Source organism: Chiloscyllium punctatum, chromosome 18 (genome assembly GCF_047496795.1).
Source record: "Chiloscyllium punctatum isolate Juve2018m chromosome 18, sChiPun1.3, whole genome shotgun sequence".
Classification (NCBI taxonomy): domain Eukaryota; kingdom Metazoa; phylum Chordata; class Chondrichthyes; order Orectolobiformes; family Hemiscylliidae; genus Chiloscyllium; species Chiloscyllium punctatum.
In genome coordinates this window covers 87,105,321-87,119,319 of record NC_092756.1, presented here as the reverse complement: position 1 = coordinate 87,119,319, position 13,999 = coordinate 87,105,321, and the positions used below count along the sequence as shown (strand labels likewise).

The 13,999-nt window shown below is 40.4% G+C and overlaps 1 protein-coding gene across 1 annotated transcript in view; it reads right to left on the bottom strand.

Moving 5' to 3' along the window:
- The window catches only part of dlgap5 (discs, large (Drosophila) homolog-associated protein 5), a 45,520-nt gene that overhangs the window by 19,006 nt on the left and 12,515 nt on the right, over positions 1-13,999 (bottom strand). Inside the window, exons 7-10 of the mRNA XM_072588655.1 lie at positions 12,276-12,577; positions 10,688-10,812; positions 10,193-10,289; positions 7,836-7,924 (exon numbers count right to left, since the gene is read on the bottom strand). Coding sequence (XP_072444756.1) covers positions 7,836-7,924; positions 10,193-10,289; positions 10,688-10,812; positions 12,276-12,577 — 613 coding nt within the window. The remainder of the gene's footprint in view (positions 1-7,835; positions 7,925-10,192; positions 10,290-10,687; positions 10,813-12,275; positions 12,578-13,999) is intronic.

Below are 13,999 nucleotides of genomic sequence, written 5' to 3'. Positions count from 1 at the left end.
ACTAATCTTCAGGAATTTTTTGAGGATGTAACTCTGAAGATGGACGAGGGAGATCCAGTAGATGTAGTGTACCTGGACTTTCAGAAAGCTTTTGATAAAGTCCCACATAGGAGGTTAGTGAGCAAAATTGGGGCGCATGGTACTGGGGGCAAAGTACTAACTTGGATTGAAAGTTGATTGGCTGACAGGAAACAAAGAGTAGTGATAAATGGCTCCATTTCAGAATGGTAGGCAGTGACCAGTGGGGTTCTGCAGGGATCAGTGCTGGGACCGCAGCTTTTTACAATATATGTTAATGATATAGAAGATGGTATTAGTAATAACATTAGCACATTTGCTGATGATACTAAGCTGGGTGGCAGGGTGAAATGTGAGGAGGATGTTAGGAGATTACAGGGTGACCTGGACAGGTTAGGAGCGTGGACAGATGCATGACAGGTGCAGTTTAATGTGAATAAACGTATGGTTATCCACTTTGGCGGTTAGAACAGGAAGGCAGATTACCTAACTTTATTCCATTTATGTTGTAAAGGGGCAGCACAAAGACATCTGGGTGTTCTTGTACACCAGTCAATGAAGGTAAGCATGCAGGTACAGCAGGTAGTGAAGGTGGCTAATAGCATGCTGGCCTTCATAACAAGAGGGATTGAGTATAGAAGCAAAGAGGTTCTTCTGCAGCTGTACAGTGCCCTGGTGAGACCACATCTGGAGTATTGTGCACAGTTCTGGTCTCCAAATTGGAGGAAAGACATTCTGGCTATTAAGGGAGTGCAGCATAGGTTCACGAGGTTAATTCCTGGAATGGCGGGACTACCTTACGCTGAAAGACTGGAGCGACTGGGCTTGCATATCCTTGAGTTTAGAAGACTGAGAGGGAATCTGATTGAGACATAAGATTATTAAAGGATTGGACACTCTGGAGGCAGGAAACATGTTTCCGATGATGGGCGAGTGCTGAACCAGAGGACACAGCTTAAAAATATGGGGTAGACCATTTAGGATAGAGATGAGGAGAAACTTCTTCACCCAGAGAGTGGTGGCTATGTGGAATGCTCTGCCCCAGAGGGCAGTGGAGGCCCAGTTGCTGGATTCATTTAAGAGAGAGTTGGATAGAGCTCTCAAGGATAGTGGAATGAAGGGTTATGGAGATAAGGCAGGAACAGGATACTGATTAAGGATGATCAGCCATGATCATATTGAATGGTGGTGCAGGCTTGAAGGGCAGAATGGCCTACTCCTGCACCTATTGTCTATTCTCCCCGTAACCAATTAAATATCTTTCTAACTTCTCCTTAAATTTACTCACTGTCCCAGCATCCAGCACTTTTTGTGAGAAGTAATTTCTCCTCAACTCGGTTTTAAATTTGCTATCTCTTATCCTAAGACTATGACCTCCCATTCTAGAATGGCCCACAAGAGGAAGCATCCATACTACGTCTAGTTAATCCATATCTTTTATCATCTTGAATACCTCAATCTGAACTTCCTCTCATACTTTTAAAATATTGACTGGGACTCCCTTAGTGCTAGGAGCTTGGATTGTTTGGGGAGGGGTGAATTTGTTAGGTGCAACAGGAGGGTTTCTTGAAGCAATATGTTGATGGTTCAACTAGGAAACTGGCCACATCAGACCAGAATTGCACGCAATATTCCAACAGCGGCTCAACCAATGTCCTGTACAGCCGCAACATGACCTCCCAACATCTGTAACTCAATATTCTGACCAATAAAGGAAAGCATTACAAATGCCCTCTTCACTATCCTATCCACCTGTGACTCCACTTTCAAGGAGCTATGAACCTGCATTCCAAGGTCTCTTTGTTCAGCAACACTCCCTAGGACCTTACCATTAAGTGTATATGTCCTGCTAAGATTTGCTTTCCCAAAATGCAGCACCTTGCATTTATCTGAATTAAACTCCATCTGCCACTTCTCAGCCCATTGGCCCATCTGGTCAAGATCCTGTTGTAATCGGAGGTAACTCTCTTCGCTGTCCACTACACCTCCAATTTTGGTATCATCTGCAAACTTACTAACTGTACCTCCTATGCTAGCATCCAAATCATTTATGTAAATGACAAAAAGTAGAAGACCCAGCACAGATCCTTGCGGCACTCCACTGGTCACAGGCCTCCAGTCTGAAAACTCTCCACCACCACCTTTGAGCCAGTTCTGTATCCAAATGGATAGTTCTCCCTGTATTGTGAGATCTAACCTTGCTAATCAGTCTCCCATGGGGAACCTTGTTGAACGCCTTACTGAAGTCCATATAGTCATATCTACCGCTCTCCCTCATCAATCCTCTTTGTTACTTCCTCAAAAAACTCAATCAAGTTTGTGAGACATGCTTTCCCACACACAAGGTCATGTTGACTATCCCGAATCAGTCCTTGCCTTTCCAAATACATGTACATCCTGTCCCTCAGGATTCCCTCCAACAACTTGCCCACCACCGACGTCAGGCTCACTGGTCTATAGTTCCCTGCCTTGTCCTTACCACCCTTCTTAAACAGTGGCACTACATTAGCAAACCTCCAGTCCTCCAGCACCTCACCTGTGACTATCAATGATACAAATATCTCAGCAAGAGGCCCAGCAATCACTTCTCTAGATTCCCAGAGTTCTAGGGTACACTTGATCAGGTTCTGGTGATTTATCCACCTTTACCCGTTTCAAGACATCCAACACTTCCTCCACTGTAATATGGATATTTTACAAGGTGTCACCATCTACTTCCCTACAGTCTATATCTTCCATATTCTTTTCCACAGTAAATACTGATGCAAGATATTCATTTAGTATCTCCCCTATTTTCTGCGGCTCCACACAAAGGCCGCCTTGCTGATCTTTGACAGGCCCTATTCTCTTCCTAGTTACCCTTTTGTCCTTAATGTATTTGTAAAAACTCTTTGGATTCTCCTTAATTCTATTTGCCAAAGCTATCTCATGTCCCCTTTCTGCCCTCCTGATTTCCCTCCTAAGTATACTCCTACTTCCTTTATACTCGTCTAAGGATTCACTCGATCTATCCTGTCTATACCTTACGTATACTTTCTTGTTTTTCTTAACCAAACCCTCAATTTCTTTAGTCATCCAGCATTCGCTATACCTACCAGCCTTTCCTTTCACCTCAGCAGGCATATACTTTCTCTGAATTCTTGTTATCTCATTTCTGAAGGCTTCCCATTTTCCAGCCATCCCTTTACCTGCAAACATCTGCCCCCAATCAGCTTTCGAAAATTCTTGTCTAATACTGTCAAAATGTGCCTTTCTCCAATTTAAAATTTCAACTTTTAGATCTGGTCTATCCTTTTCCATCATTATTTTAAATCTAATAGAATTATGGTCGCTGGCCCCAAAGTGCTCTCCCACTAACACCTCAGTCACCTGTCCTGCCTTATTTCCCAAGAGTAGGTCAAGTTTTGCACCTTCTCTAGTAGGTATATTCACATACTGAATCAGAAAATTGTCTTGTACATACTTAGCAAATCCCTCGCCATCGAAACCCTTAATGCTGCAGCAGTCCCAGTCTATGTTTGGAAAGTTAAAATGCCCTACCATAACCACCCTATTATTCTTACAGATAGCAGAGACCTCCTGACAAGTTTGTTTCTCAATTTCCCACTGACTATTGGGGGGGTCTATAATACAGTCTCAATAAGGTTATCATCCCTTTCTTATTTCTCCGTTCCAGCCAAATAACTTCCCTAGATATATTTCCAGGAATATTCTCCCTCAGCACAGCTGTAATGCTATCCCTTACCAAAAATGCCATTCCCCCTCCCCTCTTGCCTCCCTTTCTATCCTTCATGTAACACTTGCATCCTGGAACATTAAGCTGCCAGTCCTGCCCATCCCTGAGCCATGTTTCTGTAATTGCTATGATATCCCAGTCCTATGTTACTAACCATGCCCTGAGTTCATTTGCTTCCCTGTTAGGCCCCTTGCATTGAAATAAATACAGTTTAATTTATTAGTCCTGCCTTGTCCCTGCCTGCCCTGACTGTTGGACTTGCTTCTGTTCTCAACTGTACCAATCTCAGATTGATCTCTTTCCTCACTATCTCCCTGGGTTCCACCCCCACCTTACTAGTTTAAATCCTCCCGAGCAGCTCTAGCAAACTTCCCTGCCAATATATTCGTTCCCTTCCAATTTAGGTGCAATCTGTCCTTCTTGTACAGGTCACTTCTACCCCAAGAGAGATTTCAAATGATCTAAAAATGTGAATCCTTCTCCCATACACCAGCTCCTCAGCCATACATTCATCTGCTCTATCCTCCTATTGCTGCCCTCACTAGCGCGTAGTACAGGGAGTAATCCAGATATTACTGCTCTCAAGGACCTCCTTTTCAAATTTCTGCCCAACTCCCTGTAATTTCCCTTCAGAATCTCAACCTTTTCCCTTCTATGTCATTGGTTTCAATGTGGACAATGACCTCTTGCTGGCCCCTCTCCCCTTTGAGAACATTCTGCACCCTCTCAGAGACATCCTTGATCCTGGCACCAGGGAAGCAACACACCATTCTGTTTTATCACTATTGGCCACAGAAATGTCTGTCTCTACCTCGGACTCGAGAATCCCCTCAACACAATTGATCTCTTGGAATCAGACGTACCCCTCGTTGCATTAGAGCCAGTCTCAATACCAGAAACTTGGTTGTTCATGCTATGTTCCCCTGAGAACCCATCACCCCCTACATTTTCCAAAACAGCATACCTGTTTGACATGGGTATATTCAAAAGACTCCTACACTAGTTACCTACCTCTCTTACCTTTCCTGGAGTTAACCCATCTGTTCTCCATCCTCTCGTACCTCACTTGTGACCTTAACGTATGTACAAAAGGAGAAGAACATGGAGGATAGGGAGTCTAGAAAGGGGTACTTTGATATTCCAGGACATGTTGATATCAAGATGGTGGCATTTTTGTTCTGAAAAGCATTAAGATAGATACATCCACAGGACCTGATGGAATCTGTCCCAGAATACAGAGGGAAGAAATTACTGGGAAATCTTTACATCCTCTTTAGGTCACTAGTGAGGTACTAGAGGACGGGAGAACAGCCAACGCTGTTTCTTTAATAATTTCTATGAAATTATAAGTTGGTGAACCTTAGGTGTGGGGTAGGGAATTTATTGAAGAAGCTTCTTAGAATGTATTCACATTTGGAAAAAAATACAGATTTATCAGAAACAGACAGCATGGCTGCCAAACTTGATTACGTTTGAGGAAATTGCAAAGATATGGAGGAGGACAAAGCATGGACATCACCCACATCACGTTTAGCAAGGTCCCTCATGGCAGGCAGATACAGAACTGGCTTGGTCACAGAAGACAGTAGCAATGGAAGGATGCTTTTCTGACTTGAGATCTGTGACCAGTGGTGTTCTGCTAAGACCTTTTTTTTTCAAAAACAAGGAGAATGTAGGTTGTCTGATTAATAATTTTGTTGGTGACAAAGGTTGGGGGAGCTGTGGATAGTGATTAGGATTGCCAGCAGAACAAGAAATAGATTGGCTGAAGAAATGGTAAATGGAACTTAATCCAGAAAAATGAGAGGCGATGCATTTTGGAAGGTCTAATGCAGGTAGGGAAGTATACAGTAAAGGGCACATAAAACATAGAACATTACAGCACAGTATATGCCCTTTGGCACTATGTTACACCAGCCTATGAAACCAATCTAAAGCTTATTTAACCTACACTATCCCACTACTATCCACGTGCTTATCCAATGACCATTTAAATGCCCTTAATGTTGGCGAGTCCACTACTGTTGCAGCCAGGTATTCCACGTTCTCACTGCTCAGTAAAGAACTTACCTCTGATATCTGTCTAACAGAACCCGTAGAAGCATTAACACAAAGATTTAGGCATACAGGTCCACAGTTTCCCAAAAGTGGCAATACAAGTGAATAGGGTGGTCAAGAAGGTGCATAGCATACCTTCATCAGTTAGGGCATTGAGTATAAAAATTGGCAAGTCATGTTGCAGCAATATGGAACTTTACTAAGGCCACATTTGGAAAATTGCATATAGTTCCAGTTGTCACATTACCAGAAGGACGTGGAGGCTTTGGAAGAGGGTCTAGAAAAGGTTTACCAGGAGGTTGCCTGGTTTAGAGGAAAATAAATATCAGAGGACATTGGAGAATTGCTTTCAGTTGAAAATGAGATAGAGGTTTACAAAATTATGAGAGCCAGGGATGGAGTGTATAGTTACAATCTTTTGTCTAGGTGATATAGGTTTAAGGTAAGGGGAGAAGTTGAAAGAGGAGAGGCAAGGTTTTCTTTAAATAAAACTGGAGGATGTTAAGTGCCGAGAATGCACTACCAGAGGTCGTGGTAGAAACAGGTACAATAACATTTAAGACGCACCTTAACAAATACATAAATAGGTTGGGAAGAGGGGGATATGGACCTTGTAGAGGCAAAATGTTTTTTTTTGAGATGTTATATGTTGGCACAGGTTGGTGGGCTGAAGGACCTGTAACTGTGCTATACTGTTCTTTATTCTTAGAGCCCAATAGGGTAAATGCAGGAAGCATTTCTTCCATTTGCAGATCAATACCAGGGAAAAGAGTCACAGAATAAGAGATCAGCCATTTAGAACCAAAGTGATGAGGAACTTATTCAAAGAGAGAACTCTAAACTCTTCAGAACTCTAAAGAATCTTTAGAGTTTACTATGCCAGAGGCAGCTCTCATTAAGTATACCCAATATAGATTTCTAGATATTAAAAATTGCAATGTAATTGGAGATGGTATAGGAAAATAGCACCGGGGTGGAAAATCTGCCAGAGTTGAATGATTAAGTGGATTTTATGGACTGAATACTCAACCTTATTTCTACTACATGTGCACATTCCTGAATGGACCATGATGCAAGCAGCTCGATTTTTTGTACATGAAGTCAGATTTCATTAACCTATACATTTTTTTTAACTTTGCTTCTATCTGAACTGTAAATCCACAGTTTTAAATTGAACAAGCTTTTTATTAACTGGCACCGATGGGGCCTGGAGTGTTCTGGTTGATCGAGATCGAGAGGTCCACAATGTTAAAAAACATACTAAGTAATAGAAACATAATGCAGGGGGTATATACATTGTTATACTTCATTTATGGCACAAACGACAAACAATAATGCAACTTTGCCTTAAATAAAACATACTGGCAGAGAACCCTTTCATTCACACTCTCAACTGCCCACTTGGACACTGTGATAGTACTGTAAACTTCCGAAATTTCAGGTACACAGGAATTTTTTTTATCCGGCATTCGATTATCCAAATTTTGTATTATCCAGCAAGATCGAAAAGTCCCAAAGCTTGGCTAAACTGTGTTATCTGGCATTTGATTATCCATACAAAATACCCCTCACCCGTGTCCTTCGGATAATCGAGGTTCCTCTGTATATCATTTTTCAGGTTCATTATGAATACCGGTTCATAACGTGCCAACTAAAACAGTTTGCTGTATTTAATTTCTAATCAGAAGCAAGTCAAGCTAAATGGTCAAGTGTGATCCAACAATTTAAATGAGCCTTTCTGCCTGCAAAATATAAAAGCGTGCACGGCAGTATATACAGATGGGAAGTGTTAGAATATAATCAACAGTTTTAATGTGACTTATTTTTAATGAATGTACTGCTTCAAAGGACTTTGAGAGATCTGTAATATGGCAAACATCAAAAAAAAGGCTAATGAAGTTTTAAACTGCTATTTTGGTATTGTGGAGTGAAATTGAAATAGCAGTCAGATTTTAGAAAAGGATCCAAAGTATGCTAGTATTCAAATTGCTTTGATAATGGGATTAGTATAGTTTAACCCTACCGTGATCTGGAACCTCTGCAGAACTAGCCCAGATTTCCCACCGCTGGCAAAGTACCGACAAACTCTCAGTCTCTGACTTAACAATTCCTCTGCAAAAGAACACATTCAAAATTATCAGCAACCAACCTACTTTTCCCAGATAATTATGCTTCAGCATGGTACCCATGCTAATTTGGTGACTGAAATTGTGATAGACAGTGATAATATTTACATTTTCCAGTCTGAAAAGCCCTCTACTGGTTCCGATACTAGATTTTCATGCTCAAATTTCTCAACCGGGACTTGAGCTCTCAAACTTCAGAATCATGCAGTCACAACACTGAAACAGACACTTCCACCCAACTTGTCGATGCTGATCAAATACCCAAACTAAGCTAGTCCCACTTGACTATGCTTGGCCTATATCCCTCCAAACCTTTTCTATTCATGTACCTGAAGAAATCCTTTAAATGTAATAACTTTACCTGCATCTACTAATTCATTCCACATACAAACCACCTTCTGTGTGAAAATATTGCCCCTCAGGTAACTTTTAAGTCTTCACCTTCTCACCTAAAACCTATGCCACTAGTTTTGAACTCCCTCACTCCAGGGAAAAGACCCTTTCTATTCACCTTATCTATGCCCTTCATGATTTTATAAAGGTCACCCCTCAACCTCCTCTGCTGCAGGGGCAAATGTCCTAGCCTATCCAGCCTCTCCTTACAAGTCAAGCTCTCTAGTCCCAATAATATCCTTGTAAGTCATTTCTGAACCATATCCAACTTAATGACATCCTTCCTATAGTCGGTGCATTAGTCAAGAGTGCTATCCAAACATTAAAGCTAGATATTTTTAACCAACTTGTCCAGACATGTTGTGAAATACCTCTGGGTGAGATGGGACTTGAATCTTGGGATGTGAACCCAAAAAGGTACAGACAATCCCAATATACCACAACAACCCCAAAAAGTAGGGCCTGTTTACACAAAAGGCATTTCTAAGTATTGGTGGGTAGAAAATCAGTTGTGGCCAATTTAGTGCAGTGGCTTAGACAAGGGCTAAGACAAGCTGCAACAGCCCTACTGCAATCCAGTTCACATAACTTAGCACTGATTGAGCCACAAACCTATCCCACTTACGTTCTAGCTTTACCAACAGAGTGTACAGCAAATTGCACAACAAAAATCCACATCTCAAGTTACTCACTGTTATTTGCTGAATTTAATATATTTAGATACGCACTGGCAGATAAAAAGAAAGACTTCTTAAAACATCAAGTTAACTATTTAAATTCAGATAGCATCAAGGAATTTGTATTGTACAGCAATGCTACCAAGGGCACAGGGCTGATGAGATGCAACAACAAAAAAACCATCAAGTCTTTCACAGCTGAGGCAGTATAGGCTCATTTCCTCTCCTAAATCAATAAATCTGCTAACATTTAAGACTTCTTAAAGTGCATTTGCAACAAGTAATAAAGCTACTCCACAAAGCAGCAAACTCCACTAATGAATAAATGCTGTTTGAATTTGTTGACCAAAGAGAAAGATCCTTATGTTGAAGCTGATCTGTGACTCTTGCTCTTCCACATCAGTTAATTTGGAAAATAAAAAGCCTGACAGATGGGTGTACACTGAAGAACAGGTTCGGTTTTCAAATCACAAGCCTCCAACTGCCTTACAGTAAAGTGCAGACCAAATGATATTTATAGATCATTCCCCAAAATCTGGGGGAGGGACCGCTGCAAAATTAAATCCAGTCAAATCATCCAAATTCCTAAATTTTACGATGAATGTAGGCACCTATGGAAAGGCCAGTGTTTATTTCTTATTCCTATTTGAATTTGAGAAGTCAGTGGACATCTGCCTTTATGCTGTCTCTGCTTGGTTCAAAAAATACTTAGGATGCTCGCTCTACCTGCACACTGACATCTCCTAAATGGCATTTACACTTTTTGTTACCATGGAAAGACTGCCAACATCAAAGACCGCTCCCATCCCTGTAATACACTCTAACTTCTTCCATCAGGTAAAATATACAATAGCATCAACAGCTTCAAGAAAATCTTCCGTGCTGTTATCAGACTGCTGAACGGATCTCTAATTTCAAATCTAATATTGACCTTGGTTTAGTGCACCTCCCATACAGTCAATACTTTGCATGCCTTCCTGAGAACCTATGATCTCTTGTACTTCTCGCTAAACAAAACTCTGCATTGTACTTGGATACACGTGACAACAATAAATCAAATCAAAGGGCATACAGTCACCATCTTTCAAAATGGATTTGTCAAGTTAGGTAAATCTCACCTCGTCTGTACTTCAACACTAAAGAGGATTATTTCTACATTCTAACGTATCTACTTTGTGGCTAACCTGAAATAAGCAACATTGTGTCGTGGTCCACTGACATCAGTTGTACAGCTTGCTAAAGAATCTTGTGGTTTGTTAGACACAGACACCTCTTCAATCACTATTTAAAAAAAAAAGAACAAATTTCATAATTATTCAAAATGTTGAACAGAACACACGCTGGGTTGTCTTTTTTAGACATTCCCCAAAGACAATTCAAATGTCCAAAAAAAAAAACGCCATAAAAGGCAAGTATAATTTTAAGAGATGGCAGCAGTCTTAAAAGGCAATCAATAATTCAACTGAATCAGAAGGCAAAATTCTAGCAGTTAACAAACAAAAACCAGATTTTTGTAAATTTCTGGTAATAAAACTCAAATTTGATAGCAACATCTCATTTTGGTTACGAATATGCTAACAGGACTTGGTCTTGAGGCTTTACAGGACATATAACAGGAGCACAAGGATTACAGTGCCATAGTTCTGATTGACAAGTAAATAATTCATTCTGTCACTTACCAGTACTAACAGGGTCATCACTTTTTGCTTCAGGGAGATGCTCAGGCACAAATCCTGGAACAAGCTTACTTCTCCTAGTTCTGGTCACTAAACTTTGTGTTGTGGAGGAATCAATGTTATTTTTCCTGGACAGATGGAGAGAAACAAATTAACAAGTGCTTATTTTTGTAGAATCAGGACACAGTACAAGGAGGAAGAGGAATTTCTACAGCAAGAGGGTTTCTAATCTGTGGCACTCATTGCCACAGAAGGCTATGGACACCAAGTCATTGAGTATATTTGACAGATAGATAAATTCTTGATTAGTAAGGGAATCAAAGATTATGCGGTGAAAGGGGGACGGGCTTGAGAAAAATACCAACTATGACTGAATGACAGAGCAGACTCAATGGCCTAATTCTCCTCTTATTCCTTATGGCATTAAGCATGGATAACTAGTGAACTACATGCCAAACCATATGGGAATGTCAATGGCGTTCATTAACTATGCAGAATTTAATTCAGATGTTAGAACAGGGGTTCCCAAAGCAGGCATCAGGACTCAACTGGACTAACAAGCTCCAAGGTAGCAATGACCACCAGGAAGTCCTAACTGAATCTAATAACTGTGCTCCTGCTCTAATAGGCAGGTCCCAATCCCCCCCCCCCCCCAACACTTTTGTAAATGCTCATCAGCCTCCCATAACTCACTCTCAATGACAATTTTCAAGCATATGGAGAATGTTTATGCAGGAACAGTATCTGGTTTAGAGTAGGGAACAAAGAACATTGATCAGAGAAATGACAAAAATGGTACAGCTGGTTAGATGGTATTAGAATAATTCATAAACTTTAGCCTGCGAAACCAAAAAAAATACAAACCAAGAGATAGCGAAAATCATTGCTCAGCTTTTTGTCACATTTAACAAGTTTATCCATATTATTTCTGAAGACAGTAAAAATCTTGTAAAATCCCTGAATCAATATTAACTCATTCTCTCCTTTCCCCAATCAGTTCTATTGGAGATGACAAGTGCATGCTTGCTTGCAGAACTGTATGCCTTCTCCAGTACTTCAGTCAAAATGACCATCATTTAAAGTCTAGTTTTGATGGGAGTCATCAGGCTATTTGAAAAAGGGTGTTGCATCAGCTGCTTTTGGCTTATTTCTCCAAACACACACAGTTCCAGTAGATCAAGAACTGGCAAAAGCACAGCCAAATTTTCTACCCCTCAACCAAATGGTCAGAGGCCAAATAATTCCAATTGTTGACTCAGCTACAGTTAATTAACTCTATACAGATAAGTGAAACCTGGCCTTTTATTAATCTAATTAAAAACTTTTAAAAAAAAGGAAAGAAAACAAGTAGCTACAGTATACTTTACCCGACTGCTAACAGTTATTCTAGTACAACACCCACTTGGGAAAGTTGGGAAGCCAAATAAGATCAGGTTAGTAACAATTGTGAAGTTTGGCACTGGTGTGCTGAATGGATTTGCTAAGTGTCATACAAGTATCACTGATATTCAGTAGCATGAGTGAAGAAAAAATATAGGAAACTAAGTAGATGCACATAAAACCCTTCTGATTAGGAAGGTGTTTAACTTACGACGTGTGTTCGACAGGACTCCAGGAACAACTTGCAAAGAAATTATTTACACTTTGGGGGCTGAGTGGGGGAAATTTCAATTCGGCCAATCCAGTCATGGGAGCAAAGACATAGTTTTCAGGTGCAAAAGAGATTCTTTTGCCCACACGTCCAGTTCCCATTACTGGAAGTATTTGGAGCCCAGTGTCAGTGTCATTCTCAGTTGGTTGAATTGGCTCCTTGCAACTTGGTGGTTGATCTTTCTCAGTCACTTCCATATCTTGTTCTTCACAGGAGATAGATGCTGGTTCATCATGAACAATCTGAAAGACAGTTTGAAGCACTTAATTTCAGTTTTAAATAGCTTTCGACTACTATAGCTTAGGTACAAGATTATATTGATACATTTTAGTCAGTCATCCACTGCACGTCAGAAAACTGCCACCATATTAAGTAGTCAATAGATAGTTTTATTCTGGAGCTGACTAAAAATTTAGCATTCCATCAACTGGAAGACAGGCCTATATGTAGCTCTAAGTCCAACTTGGTTGCATATCCTAAGTCAGTGAAATTCTTGGAGATAATAATCACCCACGACATCAATATTTATATCTCAGTTTTTCACTGCCTCAACGTCTCTTCCAGAGAGGAGACAGAACAGCGCATCTTTATGAAGTCTGCCTTTTTGGTCCATCAAATTCCATTACTTTATAAATGACATCATAATACCAACTTGAAGCTCCGATATTCTCACCAGCTTTGTAAACCTTTGACTTGGTTACTTCTCCCAATATTTCCTATGGCTTTGTCATTAAAATTCGTACACATAGTTTTGCATAATTAAAGTTGGCTGTCCTCAATGTAATCCAGTACCCAGAGTTTGGAACTCAAATTTAGAGAAATGTGTGCAAACTGCTGAAGTTCCAATGTGCAAGAGTAATCAGACTTAGGAAACAGAAACTTATGTTCAATTAAAAGAAATGGCCATCACAAAACACAGCAGGTCCACTATCCTAATGTCACAAAGTGGCATTATTTTGGAGAATACCCAGGCTCTAAGCAAAATATTTAGAATGCCTCAAGGAGAAAAACAACCAAATGGGAGATACTCCATTCAGGATTTTTAAAAAAGTGCTGTCATGGTGAATGGTGTACAAAACAGCTGAAAAGGCATATTCGAAGTTATACTCTGCTGCATATTTAACAAGAATGCTTTGTGTTCCATAGCTACTTTAAAACGAGCACTGTTTGGCCTACTCCATGCAGAACATGTGATCCATTCATACAAGAAATAGGAGTACAGCACACATCTTTAGCCTGCACCACAGGTCAAAAAGGATGATAACCAACCTTCAGATTCACATTCTTGCCTACTTCTATTGATCCTCAGTACAGCCTCTAAAAATCTGAGCCTTACCTCTTTCTGGGTACTGAATTCTGAAGATTAACAACCCTACAAGTGAAGGAATAAGATGACTTCAGCTCTACAAAACACTAGAGAAAGCTTAGATCTTACTTACTCAGCTTCTCATCTTCTAGCCAATCTAGGAAAACTTCACTGGAGCAACTTCAAAAAAAAAGTATACCCTGTCTCAAATATGGAGACCAAAACTGAACAGTACTGGTCACACTCCAGTTACATTGTACTTTAACCCTTCTGTGATTATGGTCAAAATGCTATTTGCCTTCCAAATTGCTTGAGGCACTCGCATAGTGCCCTTTTGCACAAGTATACCAGAAATCCT